This window comes from Scardinius erythrophthalmus (genome assembly GCF_964197995.2).
Source record: "Scardinius erythrophthalmus genome assembly, chromosome: 22".
In the NCBI taxonomy this organism is placed as follows: domain Eukaryota; kingdom Metazoa; phylum Chordata; class Actinopteri; order Cypriniformes; family Leuciscidae; genus Scardinius; species Scardinius erythrophthalmus.
This window is the reverse complement of record NC_138242.1, coordinates 30,957,944-30,983,802: the sequence shown is the minus strand read 5'-3', so window position 1 is coordinate 30,983,802 and position 25,859 is coordinate 30,957,944. Positions and strand designations below refer to the sequence as shown.

Sequence of the window (25,859 nt, the reverse complement as noted above, 5' to 3'; positions counted from 1 at the left end):
AGAGTTAACTAAAGTTATCATGAGCACTGTAATGTTTGAAGCAGATATCATAATAACGTCAATGAGCGGTTCCTTCATAAATCGGTAAGATCTTCCCTTCATGCTGTGGAAATACAAACCAGAAGACATTTATTTTTATACAGGAATGAAAACGAGGCTGTGAGGGATATAAGTACAGTGAGTTTAATGGATCGCACTGTTGTTTAACATATTGATTGCTCAGATGAGGAAACTTCTTTTCGAAAAAAGGCAGTAGATTAAAAACTCCTTCATATGACCTTTATACAATGCATGCCATCCAAAATCACATACTTTCATATCAACTAAATAGTAGGCAAAAAACAGCATGTGACAAAAGAAGTACTAAAGAGTAAAAGAGTAGGCAAAAAGTACCCGGATGACCTACTACTTCGTCACATGATAATGACAACATGGCGAATGTATGTCTGGATTACCAACCCAGTCTCACGGCAGTTCGTGACATAGTAACGAAATTTAATCTATTGATTCGTGTTCGTGGACACGATTTCCCCCATTTTTTCGTGTCAGTCAGCACGACTTTCAATCTAATGTATTTCAATGGGACGTATTTTTCGTGCCTGCACCACGTTTTTCTTTCGAGAGCACAGTATTGTTTTTTTCTCAATTGTTATTCATTTTGCAAACTTTAAGAGCTACATTAGCCTACTCAATATTTAATCAAGAGATTTTAATCCTCGTTTTTATTGCTTTATATTCGTTAGGCTACTCAACATTAATCTATTTATTCTTGTCCAAGGGCACAAATATCCTTCTTTTTTTCGTGTCACTCAGCACGACTTTCAATGCATTTCAATGGGACGTATTTTTCGTGCCTGCACCACGTCTTTCTTTCGAGAGCACACTATTGTTTTTTTTCTCAAATGTTAGGCTATTCCTTTTGCCAACTTTATGGACTAGGCCTACATATTACTCAACATTTAATCAGGAGATTTTAATCCTTGTTGTACTGCTTTATATTCGGCAGGCTACTCAACACGAATTGATTCGTGTCCATAGGCACGAATTTCCTTCTTTTTTTCGTGTCAGTCAGCACGACTTTCAATCTAATGTATTTCAATGGGACGTATTTTTCGTGCCTGCACCACGTTTTTCTTTCGAGAGCACAGTATTGTTTTTTCTCAATTGTTATTCATTTTGCAAACTTTAAGAGCTACATTACTCAATATTTAATCAAGAGATTTTAATCCTCGTTTTTATTGCTTTATATTCGTTAGGCTACTCAACATTAATCTATTTATTCTTGTCCAAGGGCACAAATATCCTTCTTTTTTTCGTGTCACTCAGCACGACTTTCAATGCATTTCAATGGGACGTATTTTTCGTGCCTGCACCACGTCTTTCTTTCGAGAGCACACTATTGTTTTTTTCTCAAATTTTAGGCTATTCCTTTTGCCAACTTTATGGACTAGGCCTACATATTACTCAACATTTAATCAGGAGATTTTAATCCTTGTTGTACTGCTTTATATTCGGCAGGCTACTCAACACGAATTGATTCGTGTCCTTATGCACGAATTTCCTTCTTTTTTTCGTGTCACTCAGCACGACTTTCAATCTAATGTATTTCAATGGGGCGTATGCACGTCTCTCTTTCGAGAGCACACTATTGTTTTTTTCTCAAATGTTACTATTCCTTTTGCAAACTTTAAGGGCTACATTACTCAACATTTAATCAGGAGATTTTAATCCTTGTTGTATTGCTTTATATTCGCTAGACTACTCAACACGAATTGATTCGTGTCCGTAGGCACGAATTTCCTTCTTTTTTCGTGTCACTCAGCACGACTTTCAATCTAATGTATTTCAATGGGGCGTATGCACCACGTCTTTCTTTCGAGAGCACACTATTGTTTTTTCTCAAATGTTAGGCTATTCCTTTTGCAAACTTTAAGGGCTACATTACTCAACATTTCATCAGGAGATTTTAATCCTTGTTGTATTGCTTTATATTCGGCAGGCTACTCAACACGAATTGATTCGTGTCCTAGGGCACGAATTTCCTTCTTTTTTCGTGTCATTCAGCACGACTTTCAATCTAATGTATTTCAATGGGGCGTATGCACCACGTCTTTCTTTCGAGAGCACGCTATTGTTTTTTCTCAAATGTTACTATTCCTTTTGCAAACTTTAAGGGCTACATTACTCAACATTTAATCAGGAGATTTTAATCCTTGTTGTATTGCTTTATATTCGCTAGACTACTCAACACGAATTGATTCGTGTCCATAGGCACGAATTTCCTTCTTTTTTCGTGTCATTCAGCACGACTTTCAATCTAATGCATTTCAATGAGGCGTATGCACCACGTCTTTCTTTCGAGAGCACACTATTGTTTTTTCTCAAATGTTACTATTCCTTTTGCAAACTTTAAGGGCTACATTACTCAACATTTAATCAGGAGATTTTAATCCTTGTTGTATTGCTTATTCGGTAGGCTACTCAACACGAATTGATTCGTGTCCGTAGGCACGAATTTCCTTCTTTTTTCGTGTCACTCAGCACGACTTTCAATCTAATGTATTTCAATGGGGCGTATGCACCACGTCTTTCTTTCGAGAGCACACTATTGTGTTTTCTCAAATGTTTGGCTATTCCTTTTGCAAACTTTAAGGGCTACATTACTCAACATTTAATCAGGAGATTTTAATCCTTGTTGTATTGCTTTATATTAGGTAGGCTACTCAACACGAATTGATTCGTGTCCTGAAGCACGAATTTCCTTCTTTTTTCGTGTCACCCAGCACGACTTTCAATCTAATGTATTTCAAAGGGACGTATGTTCCGTGCCTGCACCACGTCTTTCGTTGCAACATGGTCTCACCCCTATTCGTCACATGCCGTTTGGTCATTTCCCCCTCACGTCCAAAGCCGACGTGTAGGGTACCCCCTATTCGTCACTTGACAACGGAGAGGGTCGTCCGATAGATTTGAGTGCGAATGAGGGCATCTTTGAATTTTGAACTTTGATTATTTTCCTAAACTCCTTTTCCTCTCTTTTTATATAACTTTGGGCTACATTAAAATTACATAATTACAAGACGGTAGCCTATATTTTCTATATGCTTAAAACATTCCTTCATTTAGGTAGGATATTTTATAATTTTCGATCACATATTGTGGTAAAAATGGTCCATAAGCCGACGTTGAGGGTAGCTTGCTGAAACTCTTTTCTAAATCGGTAATATCACGATTTTTCCTCTCTTTTTTATATTATTGTGGACTACATTAAAACGACATAATTGCAGGACTGCATATTTGCTGTAGGCTTAAAACATGCCTTAATTTATTGTGGGATATTTTATAATTGCCGATGGTATTTCAATTTGCAATGGCTTATAGTGAGCCTACTTTTCTTTTCTTTTTTTCTGCGCCAAAAAAAGAAAAAGAAAAAAAGAATAGCCTACTTTTATAGAACTTTCATCTCAATAATGATTATGAAGTTGTAATAAATTAATTATATAGCCTACTGCAGAAATGTTTATATTACTTTATATGGACATATCCTTTGGCAAAGAGATGGATGCATTCTGGGAAGTGATATGTGTTTAAATGGTAATGGCTACATACTCGTTTTTCCTTCACTTGGACATTTATGCTGACCCCTTTAAAACTTTGAGCACGGATATAAAATATTAAGACTGTACTTTTTAATTATGATTGATATTTTGGCGCAATTTTGTGCAACACGTCACTGTGTGCGACCATCGGAGAAACCATTGCCCAGCGCGATTCCACCACGGTAAGTCGCTTACAACAGTCTAATAAGCAAGATGAATTCATAAGCATTATTTACACGTCCAAAATGAATAAAATTACGAGTTTATAAAAAAAAAAAACATGTTCTAAGCCTAGATATAGGTTCTAGATGTATATATACAAAATAAAATTATGAGTATTTCCACATAAAAAAAAAACATGTTGTGATATATCACAACATGTGTTTTTTTATGTGGAAATACTCATAATTTTATTTTGGACGTGTAACTGCTTATTGAGAATTTTTTGGGGGAATAGTAATTGGGGATATTTAGATGATGTGATTTTCTCTCGATCATCGTGGTTCACACACAACGTCACTGTAATGTGTTAGTAATAACAATATTATCACTTGGTCTAACGTTATACTGCACATAACGCTGCCTTTAAATCTGGGAAAAAAAATGTTACGTGACTTTTAACAGTAGCACAGGAAATAGGAACAACGTGAATCTGTATTTATTTATCCTAAGCATTTACAAGAAAATGGGAATCACTCACTATTTGGGTACACTTTTTAAATCTTATATCAACATAACACTACATAATTAACATTTTCTGTTGTTCTCCCTGCAGATCCTGTCAAACATATCACCTGTCGAACCTATCCGAACCTTATTTTCAAAACCCAAAGGCACTTTTAAGAGCCAACCTCTATCTCTTCATTATTTTCTATATCTTACATCCTCTCTGTTACATCCTCTCTTTCATCCTCAATCTTTATCTATCTCATAGTCTTTATCTATTGCTCTTTCTTTCCTCCCTGTCTGTCTTTGTCTACTTGTCTGTCTTACCCATCGTTGTCAGTCTGTCTGTTTGTATCTGACTGTGTCTGTCTGTCTGTATCTGACTCTGTCTGTCTGTATTTCTGTCTGTCTGTATCTGACTGTCTGTCTGTATCTGACAGTTTGTTATAATGCCAGGGGGGTCTACAAAAAAGATCTGCCCCTTTTGTCAGGGGATAATATTTTGTGCTCAAAAGATCTGCTCACATTGTAAAAAGGAGCAGCCTCTGAAGCAGCGCCTCAAGAAGAAGCTTCAGAGGTTTGATGAGAAGCGAGAGGAATGGGTGGTTGGTCGTAAGAAAAACCACAACACTGCATCCATCAAGGATGAAGCCAATATCATGGTACGTACAATTTTATACATGACAGTAAACTGTCCAGATCATCTAAGAAGTACATTCAGTGGTACCATTTGTTATTGAGCATGCCAGCGCAAGGTCAGAAAGGCATTATTTTTTGCCAATATAGATAAATTTGAATATTTTTTTTCCAATGATACTTTGTCCTCCCTGTGTCATCAGAATCAATTTAAAAGTATAATTTAACTATCAACTTTGAAGGCACACGTAATTGTGATTTGTAGTTTTTATTTTAGTGGTGGTAATACAACCATAAAGTTATCACATCTTCACCGTAATACATCACATACCTAAATGATCTACCAGAGCAAAATTTGAACACAGCAAATAGAATTGAAACTCAGGAATTCTTGAGTTCATAACATATACAGTCATGCATTATGACAGAATTACAGGTGCAATTTAATAATCAAACTTTCTTATTGAGTGGATGAGAAATAACACATGAACCATTTGGTCACATAATCACTAAGGTTCTGCCTTTATTTATAATTAATCTTTAGATTGTCATTGTCCAGTTGCACAATGGTTACATAATCTTATCAATGTAGGTGCAAAACCCGAGCTACTAATGTTACAAAAATAAATATTTATATAAAGTTATATGAAAGGTACCCTCATGGTGTCAGATTCATCTTTTTACTGTTTTTCTATATATAGTTGTTTTTTGCTTCTATTGTATGAGCTGTTTGCACATAAAGCTAAACTCACCATTAGGTTAAAAAGCCTGAATGGCAGTAACCTGAATGCTGTCATTAATAAAGTTATATATTTTTAAATTAATATTCTTACTTATTTTTTATGTTGTTTTTCTATTACTTAAAACAGCAAACACACAATTTTGTCATTGCAGCTTGAGAAACTCCATGCCATTGGCTACAAACCAGTTCTGCTACTAGGAAAGGAGAACAAAAAAAAAGAAATTAAGTGCGAAATATTAACGCCTCGCTGCACACTCTCCACCTTTGCCCAGGACTACCTACAGAAGATAGGTTCATTTTATGAATACCTTTGTGAAGGTGAGATGCATGCACTGTCTTAAAGTCACAGTTCACAACTTGTGTTGAGTACTCAAAATATTTTATTAATGTTTAAATCTTAAAGGAATGTCTCACCCCTAAAACTTAAATTCAATCATTCTTTTTTTCTGCTGATGAATGCTTGTATGATCATAGGCTACTCTATGTGACGTCTCTACCAACACATTTAATGTAGACGCAAATGGGTAGAAAAACATAAAAATTCACACCTGGCAAATGATTATGGGAATTGAAGTAAACTTTCAAAACAGTAGTTTCTTGCAACTGCAGATACTCAGACATGTAGATTCTAAGTGTATTGAGCCCTGTTTGTATTAATAGCATGCAGCACACTGGTCTACAATGGGATTTGGCACCCAGAGTTAAGTGCATTCAAGCATATACTGTCAACTGTAGAATTATGTTTGGTATGTTTTTGTAGGGGCCATATTTCATTTCTGTTTTCAGCCCACATACAACCATATTTTTAATGTTTAGGCACACTGACCACAGCATTTTTTGTAGTGACATACTAATTGAACACATTACATTTGCAAAGACCCGTTTTGGTCACTGGGTCAATGAATCAAATGATAATGAATCTATATATACTCATTGAAACAATATCGAGGACAGTGCTAAAATGTAGATCATTAAAGGAAATAACACAGAGAAAAAGAAAACCGTCAAATTTTTGCTGTGGATACACCACAAACTTACACTGCTACTAACTGAGGCATAAAGCCCAAAGTTTTTTAGCGCACGCAGTCTAGTCTTAACTGAATAGTTTGACCCAGTCTGTAAACAAACATTATACTTGTCATTTTTTGAATAGATATTATGAGCACTCTGGGTTTTATTTTCCTGACTTAAAGATATATTGTATTGGTTATCGTCATAGAAAATCAATCAAATATATTACAGATATCTACCGTAATACATCCAGTAGACTCTCAATAGTTCTCTTGCAATCAAAAGTGCCTTCAAATCTGGTTGGGGAAAATGTGGTATATATTATTCAAACACATTTACCTAACAGTTAAAACAGGTACAGATCAAGCTTATGGTTAACCTCTATGTTTTAAATAAGCAAAACACAACACTTGTTTAACTTGCACAGGATGGACCCAGGATTCCAGTGGCAATGAGGATCAGCTGATTACTCTGCAGCTCACACCCTGCGAGGCGAGCCCCACGGAGGGGCAAGTGGAGCAGGCGGAATCCACGGAGGGGCAAGTGGAGCAGGCTGAATCCACGGAGGGGCAAGTGGAGCAGGCTGAATCCACGGAGGGGCAAGTGGAGCAGGCTGAATCCACGGAGGGGCAAGTGGAGCAGGCTGAATCCACGGAGGGGCAAGTGGAGCAGGCGGAATCCACGGAGAGGCAAGGTAATTAGAACAAATTTAAAGAGTTACAGTTTATATTTGTAAAGTCCAAAAGTGTTTGACCCATGGGTTACCTTAACTTTACTTGACTTCCAGTGTTTTTCCCCCATAGAGCTTGATGCAGGTTAGGGCTCTTTTCAACGAAATGAACTCAAACTCACCATGCTATAACTTTTTTGCTGCTTGATAAAGTAAAACTCACTAGGTGATGATACACAGGGCAACTTTTTGAGCAATGTTGCTGGGCAATCTTGCCGAGCGATTGTTCCTTGGGCACTTTCACATTGAAAATGGGCAACACATTTCTATCTGGATAATTTAGATGGGTTGTGGGCCCTTTGTCTCATCTGGTTGCCTGTTGACGGCAACATTGCCCTGCAACATTGCTCAAAAAGTTGCCCTGTGTATCAACACCTACAGGGTTCTCATTTTCAATGGATAATCTGCTAGAAGTTTATCTGATATTACATTATTAGATAGATGATAGGTCTATCTGATTCTGTACTAGGGCTGTTGGAAGGAATTTTGTGAGTCTATTAAAAATCTAAAAGTAAAATAAGTACTACTAATCAAATGCTGAAATTACTAGGCCAATTTTTATTATTAAAGATATTAGGATAATTCGAATATTCAAAATAATTGGGAATGTCAGTGTCCCATGAACACTTAACCATTCTCCCACCCCTTGCGTTCCCTGAACAAGTCAGCGCAAGATCAGCGCTTGTTGAAACAAATTAGGATTATCACAAACAGGATGGACATAAACGAGAAAATGAAACACGTGGAGTTAATGGAGCAACCTTAAGTCAATCGCAATAAGAATGCATGTACTTTACACCTATTAATACATGTACTGCCACACTTGTGCAATGTTGTGATCTTCAAGAATTTTAAATAATAAGTTAAAGATTTATTTGGTATATGAGTAATTTTCTTTCTCCAAACCCACAGCTGTCTTCACAGGGTCAGCCAGGGGCACAGTCGCAAGTCAAAAAAAAAAAAAGTCAGGTATGTAAATAATGTTTGTCCGTCCTTCGGATGAGACGTTAAACTGAGGTCCTGACTCTCTGTGGTCATTAAAAATCCCAGGGTGTCCTTCGAAAAAGTAGGGTGCGGTGGGGTGTAGGGGTGTAACCCCAGCATCCTGGCCAAATTTGCCCATTGGCCCCTGTCCATCATGGCCTCCTAATCATCCTCATATACTGATTGGCTTCATCACTGTCTCCTCTCCACCAGTAAGCTGGTGTGTGGTGGGCGTTCTGGCGCAATATGGCTGCCGTCGCATCATCCAAGTGGATGCTGCACATTGGTGGTGGTTGAGGAGATTCCCCCATCTATGTAAAGCACTTTGAGTACCCAGAAAAGCGCTATATAAATGTAATGAATTACTATTATTATTATTAGGGTAATTATTGGTGGTTCTGATAACTGTTACCATAGCTTGGTAACTATGAAACTCAATGAAACTCATTAGTCAAGCAGATTCTCTAATAAGTAAATTAATTACTGAAATAGAATTTAAAGGGGACCTATTATGCTAATTTCCAGGGCTGCGTTCTCCGAAACTACCTTAACGCTACGTCGTTCTTAAGTTGTACCTTAAGAAGTACCTTATCGTTAATACGTGGTTTCCGAAACCTTCTTAGTTAAGTATACCTTCTGTAAGTCATACGTTCTTAAGGTTGGTCTGGAGCGCTCTTAGCTATACCTTATCGCTGCTGACGGTTCATACCGCTAGTGGCCACCACTACGCAAAAAGCTTTTATACATCGCAGTTTAATTACACATAGACAATTGTATATGAACATTTAATATAAAATCTGATTTAGTATTAAAATTACATTTTTACTTTACTTTAAAATTTTACACATAAAATACTTAAGTTGTTACAGCCTACACCTAGTGTATGGAAGTGTTTTCATTAATAAAGTTTCCATACACTAATGGTTGTTAGCTTTTTTAATTACTATCCTAAGGCACATCAGCTGGCGAACCATTTGACAGAAAAGGCTTAGGAGTCTATATAAAGAAAGATGAGTTTACACAAACTTTATAGCTATGGCAGTAAGACAGCGAGTAGGCTACTTGTTTTAAATCAAAGACGGCGCCGTCCGCGGAGCCAGTTAGTGTATGTCAACTAGCTACATGGCTGGTGGATAATCAGCATACGTTGTGGAGAACATTAACACACTTATGGCCGTAAGGGTTTGGGATTGCACACTTGCTAAATTATAAACACATACTCATATTTATTTCTGCATGTACATATTTCAATGAGCCCTGATAAATGCAGTTTGTACTATTTCTAAAACGCTTCTTTATAAAGAACATTGTTTTCTCAATACTTCTTTACCTATACCGCTGTGAAGGAAAGAGCGCACAATCGATCATCGAGGCATCGATATCAACCTATTCAGCGCCTCCACCATGGACAGCGCCTGCTAAGGTCGAACTTAAGAAGGTTTACCTTAAGCAACATCCTAAGGTATAGTTCGAAGAACACACGTAGGAAAGGTATACCTGTATTTAAGGTGTACCTTTTGAGTCATCGTAGCACGCTAAGAGACAACGTTATCGGAGAACGCAGCCCTGTTCTATATTTTTATTCTGATACTCCACTAGAGTAGCTTTGCATGATCCTAAAAAAGTCCTTATTTATCTTGAACTGGTCCTTTATGCAGACCGTGTCTGAAACAGGTAATTTTAGATGGAGTATTCTAAAAGCCTACTATGATTACTATTTTCCAATGAGCCTGCATGTGATGTAAAATCTGGAGCCAAATTAAACGGTGTGTTTGCACACACATTAACTGGGAGGATGGTCTTTTCTCATATTTCAGGGGTGTCTAGACACACCAGGGACACATATTTATGTTGAAAAGACATTACAAAGTGCATTTTGTCTAATTATTGTAAATGTTTTTTTTTTTTGTTTTTTTTTCTGAGTGGATATATGACTGGACTGTAATCTTATATCCCACAGGGGGACCAAGGCATATGCCTGAAAGGAAAAGGCCACAAAAGAGTAAGTGCATGTAAAAGCAATGATTCATACTTTGCTAAACATTGCAACTTAACCCCTGTTAATTCGCTTTAGTTCAATCGCTTATTTTTTTTTAACTACTACAACAGACAATTTCCGGTAGTCACAATTTTATTTATTTAATGAATTATTTAGCAAACACTTTTATCCAAAGTTACTTACAAATAAATACAATATGTACAATACAAGCAGTCAAATCAACAACAGGGCAGCAATACTGTATGTAAATGTTGTGACCAGTCCAGCTAGTCTAGCGTAGCACACGTAACCATGATTATTCATAATAGATATAGAATAGGAATGATTAGTATTATTGAGATTATTACAATTGACATGCTATAAAATCCAACAGGCTTAATTAGTCAAATTTGACCAAAATGCATTGCCAAGTAGTAGAAGTAGCAGCAGTGTTCTTAGTTGTGAGCTGTGGCTTAGCAGTAGTATGGTTATTCAAGCAAGCATACCACATTGGAACCGAGAGTAATTTGGTTCCATGATACATGTTTTGATTAGTGATAAACATCACTTGTCATCCTTGCAAGTCTGGTCACTACTTAAGTCTTCATGGTTGTGTTTATTTTGTTTCTAATCTAACTATCTAAGAAATATTTGAAATGTGTTTTTGATGTTCACAGATTGCTCCTACCACACTCGCCTAGAGGCTTTCCCCATCAGGAGTGTATTAAGAGAAAGAGTGAGAAAGGTTAGTCAGTCATAAAGGAAGTGCAGAGTGTAGGCAGTATGCAGAGTGTAATATAGGATTTAGAAACCTCCGTGTGTTTTGGCAAATACATATTATACATACCATAATTGTTAGGTAGATGCTTTTTATGTGTTCAGTCTTTTTGAATGACAGTTTATGAAGGAGTGTCTTCTGAAAATCAATGAAACTCAATGCCTATAATCAGACATAATAGCCTTGCTAAGAATGGATTTTATTTTTTGTTTCTTACATTAGGGCAAAGCAGAAATGCTGGTTGACTGGGAGCCCTGTCCAGTATGGTATGTATTATTCTGTTCTTCTGCTTTATGAATTAATGCATTCATTATTTATTTACTTAAACTTTTTTTTTTGCTACAATTTTTTTATTAATCTGTTCTGTTTCAGATTAAACAAGCCTTTTAAACAAGTTTAAAGCACACATCATTACCAAACATGTCTTTTATAAGTATAACAGTTTCATTTTCCATCTATGAAGGACCACCACCATTACTGCATGCATGAAGGTGGTGGTTCTTCATAGATGGAAAATGAAACTGTTATACTTATAAAAGACATGTTCGGTAATGTTTTAAGTTTATTGCAAACCCCAACCAGTAACAGAAAAAAAATCCCTTCTGTTTTTAGTGGTGAGCAGTGGGCCCATTCCTGGCAGCCAAAGGATTCACTCCAAAATAATGAAAATAAATAAAATGTATATTAAGAACTCCATTTTGGTTTCAGCCTATTTATTAAATTGTTTCTGTGCTGCATTTGAAGTCATATCTCATCTTTCTGTAGTAGTGAAAAGGGGAACATCTCCAAGAATATGACCTGGAGTTTAATCTCGAAAGGGAATGTTCTAGAAATGTACTTAATCCAACTGAATTTTCTTCTTCAGATGTTATTCAAAAGCATGTTTCATATTTCATGATTATAAATTGCACTGTTATTTTATTACAGTTGACGTGTAATTTGATTTCATGTTCTGTTTTCTGTGCTTTTCAAGTTCACTTAACCTCACAGTCCACTGTTAGGAAATACAACCTTATGGCTTGTTTGACATGAAGCTAAAATATGAAGTTCAACAAATAAGACTGTCCTTCTTTATACTCGCACATTATATCATATCTTTTACATTGTCTCTCTCACTCTCTACTGACTCATCAGCTGACTGGGTGTTTTATGTCTTAAACCAAATGTATTTTCATCTCAACCCTCTTGAGCCAATCATGTCATACAGTAGGTCCTTCCACTGTGGTCATCAGGAGAAGAGCTCCACATTCATCCAGATCTCAGCATTGCTACTCACCCCTTCACCACCACCAGTGTCGGCTCCATGTAGGGGAGATCCCTTTTTCATATCATGCATTTCTCTTAAAAGAATGATGTCTTGATGTGGTCCAATTGCCAAAGACTATATAGTTTCAATTTGTTATGCACCTTGTCAATAAATTTGTTTGATCATTCTTTAAGCCTCTAGTGAGTAATTAAGCAATAAATAAGCATTTGGAATATTTTCACTTGTATTTTTGTGAAAGAACACAAATACACTACAATAACACTTGCAAAAGATGATCATTTTTGTTTTTACTTTTCCATGCATACATTTAATTCAAAATGATAACAATATGAGGATGAAGTGGTTGAGACAAAAGAAACAGACTACATTGAGCATATTTATATGTGATGAAGTGGATTCTTTTTTAATTAAAATTTAGGTTAGCATATATAATTTAATCAGGGCTCTCAAGTTTTTATAATAAAATTGGAGTGAGGTTACATTTGTTAGGGGAGGAGCCACTCATATTTGAAACAGTGGCCCCAAGTTTTTGCTTGCAGTTCAATTGTATCTATTCTTGACCAGCACAAACAAACTATAGCAATTGGTAAATCTGATAAACAGACTGATTCATCCAAATAAAATATATGATTTTATCTTCTAGAACTGAACAGTTTTTGTCAGTAGTTAAAAAGCCAAATATTGATTTATTGAGAAGGTCTTGATCAGGAGAGTAGCCTATTTCACACATTTTGGAATTCTTTACTGTAATTTATATTAGGATATTGTTTGTATACTTATTGCATCTAATGCTGACATATTTATAAGTGGCAGTTTATTACATTCATCAGTTGGTAAAACATTTGCAGGCCATAAATAAATAAATAAACATAATGTTAAATAAAACTTTTTATAATTTATTTTTTTTAAGTCGCTCTTTGTAGGGTAGCATAACTCCCGCCGACAATCTTGAATTCATGTCTACTGTAGCCTAGCTAAAACCACAGATTTGAAGTCTTGGCGATTTTTTTTTTTTTTTTTTTATCCTAATCATATAGCCTATAAATATAGCCTAATGTATGTTTCGGCTGTATAATGTATGTTACTTAATATAGAAAAGTAAAGACACATTTTTTATAACATTATTCCTGGTTGGGAAACCAGAAGAACTACAAGTATGGTGACTGATTTGTACACTTTGTAAGATCAATGGCGCGTCTCTCGTGGGAATTGTAGTTTATACAGTTTTTTCCCAACTGCTTATACACACAAAATCTTTTTTTATGTCACATGATTTTTTGAAACCTCTCACTCAAAGTGCAAAACTTCACACCACATCTCCAAAAACAATAAACTATTTCTAAGCCTTTGACTTGTTTTCAATAGCATAAAACACTTTTTTCAAAACACTAGACTACATACAATTTTGTGTGTGCAGTTTTGGGAAAGTTTTGAAAAAAGGTGACATAGTTTTGAAAATGTGTGCAAGCAGTTGGAAAAAAAATGTAAATAGTGTACATTGGAGACAGCCCTGATGGTTGTTCTACAACTACAATAACAGTCAAATATACTCAATGACCTGATAGCCTCGTGATTTTTTTTTCATCTTGATCATTTAAATATAGTATAATGTATGTTTCAACTGTTGGAGATTGTTGATATATACACTCACCTAAAGGATTATTAGGAACACCATACTAATACTGTGTTTGACCCCCTTTCGCCTTCAGAACTGCCTTAATTCTACGTGGCATTGATTCAACAAGGTGCTGAAAGCATTCTTTAGAAATGTTGGCCCATATTGATAGGATAGCATCTTGCAGTTGATGGAGATTTGTGGGATGCACATCCAGGGCACGAAGCTCCCGTTCCACCACATCCCAAAGATGCTCTATTGGGTTGAGATCTGGTGACTGTGGGGGCCATTTTAGTACAGTGAACTCATTGTCATGTTCAAGAAACCAATTTGAAATGATTCGAGCTTTGTGACATGGTGCATGATCCTGCTGGAAGTAGCCATCAGAGGATGGGTACATGGTGGTCATAAAGGGATGGACATGGTCAGAAACAATACTCAGGTAGGCCGTGGCATTTAAACGATGCCCAATTGGCACTAAGGGGCCTAAAGTGTGCCAAGAATACATCCCCCACACCATTACACCACCACCACCAGCCTGCACAGTGGTAACAAGGCATGATGGATCCATGTTCTCATTCTGTTTACGCCAAATTCTGACTCTACCATCTGAATGTCTCAACATTCTTTGTAAACCCTAGAAATGGTTGTGCGTGAATTCCCAGTAACTGAGCAGATTGTGAAATACTCAGACCGGCCCGTCTGGCACCAACAACCATGCCACGCTCAAAATTGCTTAAATCACCTTTTTTCCCATTCTGACATTCAGTTTGGAGTTCAGGAGATTGTCTTAAACAGGACCACACCCCTAAATGCATTGAAGCAACTGCCATGTGATTGGTTGATTAGATAATTGAATTAATGAGAAATTGAACAGGTGTTCCTAATAATCCTTTAGGTGAGTATATAGTAAAGATACAATTTTATAACCCTAAAACTAACCCTACTCTGAAAACTGGAAGAACTTCAAGTATGGACGCTGATTTGTACGCTTAGTAACAAGTTCAATGGCACGTCTCTACAGGGGGGAGCGTGCATATCTTCCCACAGCCCTGTGTTACCACACCCCTATGTTCCCAGAGCCCTAAGTGCCCACAGCTCTTTGTTCCCACAGAGGGTTAGGGTTACCCTAACCCTAACCCTAACTAGCTGTAGCAGTGTAGAATAGCTGTAGTGTAGACTAGCTGTAGTAGTATAGACTAGCTGTTGAAATTATAGGGAAATGTATGAACACAATACTCAATTTTGAAAATGTCCTAGAAATGTGGGATCATAGAGTTCCTGACAGATTTCTCCTGACCTTTTCCTGAGGGTTAAATGTGGTAATAAAATGACTTGACTTAGAGTTTCATTTTGAGAAAAATCTTTGAAATTAGAAAAATATTGAGAGAACATAGGACTGTGGGAACATAAGGCTGTGGGAACATATGGTTGTGGGAACATAGAACCTAATTTTAAAAATTTTCAGTAAAAAAAAAATTCTCAGAAATGTGGGAACATAGGGCAGAGGGAACATAGGGCCGTGGTAACATAGAGCTGTGGGAACAGAGGGATGACCCCACCTAGGGAGCTGGCACAAATCTCATCTGAGAATGCTTGTCTCTTTGCCCTTTCCCTTTCTCCTCCCCCTCCCAACTTATCCGTTTCATCGATCTGTTGAAGGTTCTGATTGCTGTGTGATCAGTTTTGACTCTTTGTGTAGTGCTTTATAAATTACAACATTGTGTAGGCAATGATAAATGGATAATGTGTGTAAAGTTTTGCAGTGAAAGTTTAACAAATCTGACTCATGTGTCAAAACTGGGGAGTAGTGTTTATAGTTTGGGGAAAAGGGTGTGCTTTTTGATAAACGTATTTTGCGTATTTGAAATTTGAGTTCATATCCATAGTTATAGTGTTTCAGCAATCGAGAAAAACTGTAACATATACACCTAACAGATACACATTACTTATTGTGATAGATCTGGTTTAATTACAAACAAGGTTGATTGTTTGAAAATAAGTAAAAAGACATGCATTAAAGTAATTAATTAATAATGCTTGATGTTAAACAGTTTAAACTGTTAAACAGTTTATCTGTAAACAAGATTCCACAGTGTGATGTTTTTTATCAACTATAAAAATATAAAATATTGTTTTTCAATAAAGTATGAAAAAGTAAAAACAAAATATTCATCTTTGGAAATACTTTATTTCTTGTCTTTCACAACAATACCAGTGAAAATACACCAAATGCATATTTCAAACAAGCCATAAGGCTGTATTTAAAAACACTGGACTGTGAGGTTACTGTAAGTTCACTTGCAAAAAGCTCCAGCAGAACAAAGAATTAAGTCATCTGTCAACTGTAATAATATACAATATAAATTATAATCGTAAAATAAAAAACGGTGTGTTTTTCTGTTACATACTATAATGCATCTTTGCAATAAAATAAAGTTACACAACAGTTATATACACTCAATCAAGTAGTAATCCATAGGCAGCTTCCTCTGGGGAAAAACAAAATGACATAGACTGACAGACACTGCTGCTGTACCGCAGAATAAGTGAATTTTGAGAAATGCCATCAAGAATGAGTTTTTACATTAAGGCCTAAATGTGATGATAGAGGAACTGTCATGAGGTCACCAAAGTCTTCATGTGCTTACAAGATTTCATGGCAATCTGCCCAATTAGACAATATTCAATTTTACATTCTGGTCTAATGATTGTGCTACAGGGAATGTCATAAGGTCAACATGACATGATTCATTGCTCAGCAAATTACAGAAATCGGTTCATAACATTTGTTGTATGCAAGTCAAAAGTTTGGCCTAACGTTGGTGCAAAAGGAAAGGTCACAGGGTCACCACAATTAAGGGGAGTCTCTCTTAAAAGAGTATACACTACCCTGATATCATATGAGCCCAGTAATTACATCTGGTAATATCATACATGCAAAGTTTACATTTTTGGATAAGATTGGTGCACCTATACTGAGAAGTTTGTGCATTTTCAATGAACTGTGCAATGTGCTAACTAAATTGCTTGGAAAATCTAAAGACACAGTTTGAATTTTTAACAAGATTTTGATGTGGTTAATCAATCAGCATACTAATAATACACAGATATAGGGCAAGTCCATTTCCTTCAACATAGTCCTTCGTGCAGCTTCCATCTGGGGAAATACAGAAAAACAAAAAAGCAAGAATTAGGATAAGAGAGTGAATTTCAGCTGTTTTAGAATAAGTAAGGTGTGTAAAGCATTAATAAAATACACAAATACATTATTAAGAATAACAGTAACAGGGGGTTATTCCAAAAAACAAACATACATAATATTAATAAATGAATGACCTAAATTGTGTTTTCCTCTTCATCCTCACTGGTGTCTGGACTACTGAGGCCACTTTGATCTTCCTCTTCAACATGTAGAAGGACAGAGGCCTCAGGACCTAAGGCAGTCTTGTACTGTTGGAGGACCACTTGGAACCTTTCTGACACCTCTGACAGTCTTCTTCTCAAGAGACAGCAAAGTCCCTCATTTCCCTGGTCTACGTCTCAAAATACAAACGAGATTACATTAAAGACAAACTATATCAAAGGTTGTATCAGTGATTTCAGGCCCAAACATAAATGATCACATTCATCTAATCTTTCCTAATGATCCGCTAGCTGGCCGCCCCATAAGCATGCTGTCAAAAAAAAACGCGTCTCTGTAGGCAGCCTAGGCTCTGAGATCTGCACACAAAAACAGTTGCGCTCACCACCACTCAAAACCAAAACAAATAGTGTTCCAACCAATCACAGACAGGGGTGGGTGTTGTGAGTTTTGCGTGCAGCCGTCATAGGCAGCCGTGCACGAGCGCAAAACCTCACAACACCCGCCGTGATTGGTTGGAACACTATTTGTTTTGGTTTTGAGTGGTGGTGAGCGCAACTGTTTTTGTGTGCAGATCTCAGAGCCTAGGCTGCCTACAGAGACGCGTTTTTTTTTGACAGCATGCTTATGGGGCGGCCAGCTAGCGGATCATTAGGAAAGATTAGATGAATGTGATCATTTATGTTTGGGCCAAATAACTTAAATGGAGTAAAAAGATATCACCAATTCATATCTACATAGCAGGATGATTGGCATTTTTATGTGTATCGCCGACATGGGACCAGGCAAGCTTCTGTATAAAACAACTTAAGGCAACATGGCTCACTGAGGTGACTTTATGTAGAGAGGCCCAAAGCAGCATATATATGTCTGATAGCTGTTTTAAGTTAACAGTTTTCTTCTTCACTACAGTTGTGCTGAGGTAACATATTTTGGTACTTGCTGACCAGCAAGGTTTTCTATGTTGACTGGAGGAGATAATAATAAGATTAATCTTGATGTTATGCTAACCCCATGTAACACACCAGGACACAAATTCCAATGTTCAAATTCTTTTGTTCATTTCCGCTTTCCAGTAACAGACAGAGTACAACAAATCTGCACATCTTTCAAGCAAATGTGAATCTTTATAGCCTTACTGACTTGTTACCATAGCTACAGTAACAACTTTAATCCCCATTTTATGTATATCCTAAAGGACCACGGCAAAGAGAGCCATAACCGTTCTACTCCATCCAAGTTCTGTGACTGATGTGTTTTTTTGTATGTTTTTTTTAAACACATTAGATGGACAGGGTTTTAATTAAACTTACCCTCCTCAGCCAACTTGTTCTTGAGAACCATTGCCAGGCTCTGCGACCACGTGCAGTGTTGTGCCATCTCCAACACCAAAATGCTTCTTTCCTCATGCAGTCGCCTTGTTAACATCACTTGGTCGTGCACTCGTTTCTTGATTGAAATGTTTGCTAAGAATCAATAACAGTTATATGTACACATGAGACAATCTTGCATAATCACTACAAACATTGACTTTTTTTTATCAAATTGATACATAAGAAAACTGAAAATACACCATTAAAATAAATTAATATTACAACACTCAATATGTAACATGCATGCCTTAATTCAGTATGCTCTATAAAGCAGAACTGTAAATAAATTCCTGTGAAGCGTCTAAAAACAGACATACCACTGCCATGAACCTCCCACGGCCATATTTGAGACACATTGCTCTCTCCAGTTAGGGAATGCTCCACCACAGCTACGTCAATGCTTGTTGCCGATTCTAGTACAAGATCATTGTATTTCTGTATCTCCTGAAGAAGGAGTTTTTTGTCTTCTGCCAGCTTCCTTCGAAGGCGATGGCGAAACTTGCTGCTGTCTAGAAAGACATGAAGTACAGAGGCAGAGGTTTTTGACAGAACTCTTCAACAAGAAAAAAATTATAGCACCAAAAAATTGAAAAGCAAAGCTGCAGTTATTGAAGTATGTGAAAATTATAATGTAGACTGACATGGGAAACAAATTGTCCAGTGTGTAACATTTTGGGGGGAATCTAACTAACACACACTTTTCATGATTGCCTGAAAATAATAATTGTGCATTAATTAATTAAGAATGGGCAGTTTTAAATACGTTCCCCTTCCACGGAGGCCGCTATGTTGCACCTCCATGTTCCTACAGTAGCCCACAACGGACAAACAAACACTGGGTTTAGTACCTCTCACATTTTCTCGTCGGCTACCGTAGCTTGGAAAGATAGAGGTGAGGTAAGCTGGTTGCAATCGTCAAACCTCACCGATAGATACCACTAAATCCTACAGACTGGTCATTTAAAGAACAGAATTCAATGATTGAGCTGAACTGTGCTACTACATTTTTTGCTAATTCCATGTTGGTGGAATAGGATGCATACATAGCCTGAATTTATCAACCTATTATATTATAGTTATACCATTCTGACGGTAGAGGGTTCGCTTCCGGTGCCTCACACTAAGGTAAAGCCCCTCAATTGATTGCTGAAGTCCTCTGTGTGTGGTGCCTTGACTGGCATGAGATGTATCAGGTGTCTCTGTAGAAGATATAGTGAAAGCAAATTCACTGTTAAAACAACACAGAACCGTTTCTCTGCTTGAATTTCACGTAAAACCTTTTAATCCAACTTATTTAAACTTTGTATGTGCACTTCCTGCAGGGAACTGGAATATACTAATAAACCTGACATAAATGTGGCATCACATTAGATGAAGATCCGCCTACTGTTTTTTGCTGCTCTTTAATATCAGACATAAAATTTAGATTGTAGGAAGGGATGTTTGTTGTTTTTTTTATCTGGTCATGCTTACCACCAGCTGCCCATTCTTTTACATCAGATAGCCACTGTGACACCACTTCATCTGTGCAATCTAGCTCTGTTTTTAGGTCAGCTAGCCTTGCAGTCTCATCCTTGAGTCTCTGACAAGTCTGATGAACAGTTATACAATAATAAGGATTAAAACTTTGTATGATTAACAACAGGCCAAGTAAACACAACAAAAGGACACACAAAACAATTAATAGGAGACTTACCTTCACATATCTTGTGGAAAGTGCCTGATGTAAAGAGAGATTTTTTTTCTCGTTCCACCCCATTGCATGCAATGTAAGCATGTCCACCCGAGCTGTTGAAAGCAAATAATGAGGTTATGATGATCAATCTAAAAAAATGTATACACGAATATTGCAAACTCCGATCACCTGCTTTGGACATATATTTGGTCGTCAGGGCACAACGTGAGAGGTAGCTGTTCACTTGCTCCACCTCCTCACCAGCGGTTGTCCCTGCTCCTTCCTGGTTCCTACCACTCCAGTTAATCTGTTAGTAAAGGGTGGAAGAAATTCAATTTAATTTTATTTATATAGCCCAATATCACAAACCACAATTTGCATCAAAGGGCATTACATTCCATGCAAGAAATAGTTATGCAAAAAGACAAGATAATATAGTGTAGCTTAACTTATATTTCATATTATTAATGTGCTTGTAAATATTACAAATGTACATATGATGCCAAAATATAATACACACCTCACACTTAGTAGCATGGGCTCGAGCATGCATTACACTGAGAAAGGGTTTCATAGTGGTCAGCTCCTGAAGAGCAGGAAGGACACTAGCAACTTTCTCCAGGTATGGCCAGTATTTGCATGCCACGTCCATTGCGAAGAATTGTGCCTTGGCTGGCATGAGCTCCCTTTGAAGGTACAGAGGGTAGGCAAATATCTCCCCCCTGTACATATTAAGGGCTTTCAAAAGGAACCCATGGCGACACACAGCAACCTCCATCCCCTCTTCATCCAATTTTGAAGCCCTCCTTGAAGTTTCCCTCGCTGCTGTCCACTGGGAGTCCCCACATGTGCCTCTTCCCTGTGTCTATGACACACAAAACAAACACGACAAATCAAATAAAAGCAATGGTGTCATTCAATATATGGCATTTATTCTCTCAATTTGATTTTGTAATTGGTAGGCAGGAGTAATTGAAGTGGGGGGTCATGTTTATTATTGTAACAACTATTTTGTCAACTTGCATTTCTCACTGCTTTCTGTATGGTGTCGACAAATCTAGACACCGCGCTGTCTTCAGCCACAAAGAGCCCCTCAAAAAAGCCAGGATCATCAGAGCTGAGGAAGAAAGAAAAATAGAAAATCCATTCATGAAATATATGAAGTAAGAAAATAAATCAATAAAAAGACTGGACGAAAGATCACCTTCCGTTTCGGCGAAAGCGATATAGCTTTCTGTTTCCATCTGCTGAAACAGCCAACATTTCTGGTGTGCAGGCTGGGCAGGTGAAAGGAGCACTACAGCAGAGCTGGTCTTCCTCAAATGATGCATATGAAAGCTCTAAGAAGCTGCGCTGCAGTGCATCGCCGTTGATAGGTCCAGACTGGAAAATATATAGAATGAAATAGTATTTTGATATTGTCTGCTTATGGAATTTTTTTTTATAAAATGGTAATAACATTTACACTTACTCTTCCTCCACACTTAGTGCGATGTTCCAGCAGCTTTGCGAAGGCTTGTCTGGAGAATCCCGGAGAGATGATCTTGAGTTCCTGAAAGGAGGTCAAGAGGTCCATTGTATAAAGTGTGGAATTGGTGACGGAGGCTGGCCAATATCCACTTCTTAGGAGGTCTTTAAAGTCAGGGGTCCACTGCTGCTGGCATGTTTGACATTCATACAGTGGCTGATGCAAGTCAAATCGCCCTTGGAACAAAAAAAAAAACAATTAAAAATATAATACACATTTACCACATACTTAATTTTACAACACTTAGTTCATTATGCACATTGTGAATGGTTGAGAGACATTGCACAAGTTTCTATAATCCCACATTTATATTTTCAGATTCACTAAATTCCACACTGCTGTGTTGATTGGACATCATGCTGGAAAGATGCTATTAATTTTTTTCTTTGTGGAGGACAAAAAAAAAACATCTGTCTTTGTTTCAGTTAATAACATTACCATGTGCTATTCCATATGTTCTGTCACTTCTGCAATTGTAAGCACAATGCCACAGCACACTAGTGTGAAAAACATCAAATCTACTATATATATATATATATTTTATTTTTATTTTTTTTTATTTTATTTTTTTTTACCATTGATGGTAATTAAAATCACTGGTTTGCCTGGTAACACAGTGAAGTTTGTGCCTCCACAGGAGCAGTCTGGCACCTTCACAGTTGGCAAAATGCAAGCTGGCAAAAAGAAGGAAAACCAATAATTTAGATTATCTGTAACTGTCTGCAGACACACATTGAACAGCAAAATTAAAGCTTTCGTGAGAACGTACCTTGCTCATGGGTGCAATATCCATCCTCCCCTTTAATGATGCGTGTGGTCGGAGGAATGGCTTCAAAAAAACCACGAATCACGCATTCCCTGTTGTGGAGTGGATGTTTTTTGTGATGCAATACATCACAGTCCCCACAGAACCACTCCTCAGGAAGACACTCCCTGCACCTAAGGAGAAAATAAAACAATATTATAATATAATACATTATTTCAGGTGAATAACTCATATAAAGTACTGTACACTCTATTTAAGCTATTTCACTTTTACTAGGTTCGATTTTATTGTATAGGATTCTTGCATAGTGCCTCAGTGTTTAGCACTGTCACCTCACAGCAAGAAGGTCCTAGATTTACTTTTCTCATTAATGTGTTTTTCATCTGGGTATCTAAGTCTTCTCCCATCCCAAAAGACATGTATCTTAGCCTATAAAGCAGGGCACTCAGCAAACCCACCCTGGGTAATTGAAGTTTGGTATTAATGAAAACCAACCTAATAACAGCAGGCTCGTTGCAAAGGTAACACAGGGGATGACCAACAGCCTCTTTTGAAATAAGGCATTTTAGGTGGTATGGTCTTGCTTCTTTCCAGCGCTCTGAGGCTTTCTGCTGCCGAACAGACCATGATGATGCAGAGCTACTTTGAGGCTGAACAGCAGAAGGACATGACGCCAAAATATCAGAGAGCCTCTCCATATTTTTTTCTGTAAAGAAAATCCAAAAATAAAGCGGTAAGGGATAATTTAGATAAGGAACAATTAAAAGTCAACTGATCAGTATTAGAATGAACATTTATACTGATTTTTTTTTATACTGTACATGGATAAATTCATCACTGTGAATTACCAAATTCCTCTTGAGGATTTAGTTTTGTTGAGGTTGCAGTAAGTGGAACCTCCACACTGGATGACAGGGAGCACTCAACCGTGGGGTATGTGACTGTAAAACAGCACAAAGAAGAATAAGAACAAGTTAGGCTATCACACTCTATTCTTGTTCTTCTTTTCAAACTATATACTAAACAATTTATGAAATCAGACATATTTTTGTTAAGTACATGGTAGTGTCTTCTACAAAAGTGTCACTGAAAGGTTTATCTACTTTTTAATGTCTTTTTAGATATTTGAATATTTTAAACTCTCAATAAACAATTACAGTGTTCTAATTTGAGTTGGTCCAACATTATCATTGTAAATTCCTCCTACAAATGTCAAATAATTCAGATATAACCTGTAGCGGAGGCATGGCGTCGCCCTCCTCGCCTCCCCCTCGGCTTACCACGTCCTACAGAGTCCCTTTTAGAGGTGTGTGGAGGGTCTCGTACATGTTTCCTCTCATCAGCTGCTCTCTGTGTATTGGAGTGAATATTTCTTGTAAGACTGATGTTGATAAAAGTACGGTAACCAAAAGGCAGGTAACTTGTGAAAGGAAAACACAACATAGTGTGTTAGTAAGGTGTTGAACAGCTTAAATGAGCCTTGGAATAGATTCTCCAAGTCTCTGTAACTCAGAGGGATGGAACTGCATATACTATTATTATTATTATTATATTCCCTTATTAACACATGTCACAGAGCATGGCAGGATGCATCATGCAATATACCTGTATTAAATCTTCTGCACTCATCATTCTTACATATTCCTCATCACGTTTTACTTTAATTTGTTATGTTTGTTGTTATAAAATGATTGAGGTGTACAAAAACTCTAACCTTGGCTTCAGCTAGAATGTGTTCATGTTTCAGCTCCAGAGCCATGCGTCTCCCCTCTTGGTAGTGGGGATCCTGTGAATCAAGCTTATGCTTGGTGGCCATTGCAATGCAGTCAGATACAGACAGACAGAAATACAGACAGACAGAGTCAGATACAGACAGACAGACACAGTCAGATACAAACAGACAGACTGACAACGATGGGTAAGACAGACAAGTAGACAAAGACAGACAGGGAGGAAAGAAAGAGCAATAGATAAAGACTATGAGATAGATAAAGATTGAGGATGAAAGAGAGGATGTAACAGAGAGGATGTAAGATATAGAAAATAATGAAGAGATAGAGGTTGGCTCTTAAAAGTGCCTTTGGGTTTTGAAAATAAGGTTCGGATAGGTTCGACAGGTGATATGTTTGACAGGATCTGCAGGGAGAACAACAGAAAATGTTAATTATGTAGTGTTATGTTGATATAAGATTTAAAAAGTGTACCCAAATAGTGAGTGATTCCCATTTTCTTGTAAATGCTTAGGATAAATAAATACAGATTCACGTTGTTCCTATTTCCTGTGCTACTGTTAAAAGTCACGTAACATTTTTTTTCCCAGATTTAAAGGCAGCGTTATGTGCAGTATAACGTTAGACCAAGTGATAATATTGTTATTACTAACACATTACAGTGACGTTGTGTGTGAACCACGATGATCGAGAGAAAATCACATCATCTAAATATCCCCAATTACTATTCCCCCAAAAAATTCTCAATAAGCAGTTACACGTCCAAAATAAAATTATGAGTATTTCCACATAAAAAAACACATGTTGTGATATATCACAACATGTTTTTTTTTTATGTGGAAATACTCATAATTTTATTTTGTATATATACATCTAGAACCTATATCTAGGCTTAGAACATGTTTTTTTTTTTTATAAACTCGTAATTTTATTCATTTTGGACGTGTAAATAATGCTTATGAATTCATCTTGCTTATTAGACTGTTGTAAGCGACTTACCGTGGTGGAATCGCGCTGGGCAATGGTTTCTCCGATGGTCGCACACAGTGACGTGTTGCACAAAATTGCGCCAAAATATCAATCATAATTAAAAAGTACAGTCTTAATATTTTATATCCGTGCTCAAAGTTTTAAAGGGGTCAGCATAAATGTCCAAGTGAAGGAAAAACGAGTATGTAGCCATTACCATTTAAACACATATCACTTCCCAGAATGCATCCATCTCTTTGCCAAAGGATATGTCCATATAAAGTAATATAAACATTTCTGCAGTAGGCTATATAATTAATTTATTACAACTTCATAATCATTATTGAGATGAAAGTTCTATAAAAGTAGGCTATTCTTTTTTTCTTTTTCTTTTTTTGGCGCAGAAAAAAAGAAAAGAAAAGTAGGCTCACTATAAGCCATTGCAAAT

General features: G+C 37.0%; 2 protein-coding genes across 2 annotated transcripts; one reads left to right on the top strand and one right to left on the bottom strand.

Annotated features, from left to right (window-relative positions):
• The first annotated feature begins 4,374 nt into the window (after nt 1–4,374).
• LOC308682510 (uncharacterized protein) lies at nt 4,375–11,860 on the top strand. Its single transcript, XM_081352264.1, has 8 exons — nt 4,375–4,927; nt 5,796–5,961; nt 7,082–7,348; nt 8,297–8,353; nt 10,329–10,370; nt 11,024–11,091; nt 11,347–11,390; nt 11,737–11,860. Exons 1-8 carry the CDS (start codon nt 4,715–4,717, stop codon nt 11,798–11,800), a joined length of 921 nt encoding a protein of 306 aa, XP_081208390.1. The 5' UTR covers nt 4,375–4,714; the 3' UTR covers nt 11,801–11,860.
• Nucleotides 11,861–16,179: 4,319 nt separating this feature from the next.
• LOC308682509 (uncharacterized protein) lies at nt 16,180–24,642 on the bottom strand. The gene is made up of 18 exons (XM_081352263.1): nt 24,427–24,642; nt 23,945–24,062; nt 23,561–23,653; nt 23,208–23,418; nt 22,716–22,885; nt 22,522–22,620; nt 21,890–22,122; nt 21,623–21,801; nt 21,442–21,535; nt 20,939–21,283; nt 20,608–20,725; nt 20,440–20,531; nt 20,217–20,334; nt 19,826–19,942; nt 19,061–19,252; nt 18,684–18,836; nt 17,346–17,542; nt 16,180–17,166 (listed from the first exon to the last, which is right to left on the bottom strand). Exons 1-17 carry the CDS (start codon nt 24,526–24,528, stop codon nt 17,346–17,348), a joined length of 2,631 nt encoding a protein of 876 aa, XP_081208389.1. The 5' UTR covers nt 24,529–24,642; the 3' UTR covers nt 16,180–17,166.
• Nucleotides 24,643–25,859: the final 1,217 nt, after the last annotated feature.

Coding starts and splice junctions, on each gene's coding strand:
- LOC308682510 (XM_081352264.1), top strand. CDS start 4,715: ATGCCAGGGGGGTCTACAAAAAAGATCTGCCCCTTTTGTCAGGGGATA. Junction 4,928..5,795: donor AGGATGAAGCCAATATCATG/GTACGTACAATT, acceptor TTGTCATTGCAG/CTTGAGAAACTCCATGCCAT. Junction 10,371..11,023: donor AAGGAAAAGGCCACAAAAGA/GTAAGTGCATGT, acceptor TGATGTTCACAG/ATTGCTCCTACCACACTCGC.
- LOC308682509 (XM_081352263.1), bottom strand. CDS start 24,528: ATGGCCACCAAGCATAAGCTTGATTCACAGGATCCCCACTACCAAGAG. Junction 20,726..20,938: donor CCCATGCTACTAAGTGTGAG/GTGTGTATTATA, acceptor CTTTACTAACAG/ATTAACTGGAGTGGTAGGAA. Junction 19,253..19,825: donor AACCCTCTACCGTCAGAATG/GTATAACTATAA, acceptor ATGTCTTTCTAG/ACAGCAGCAAGTTTCGCCAT.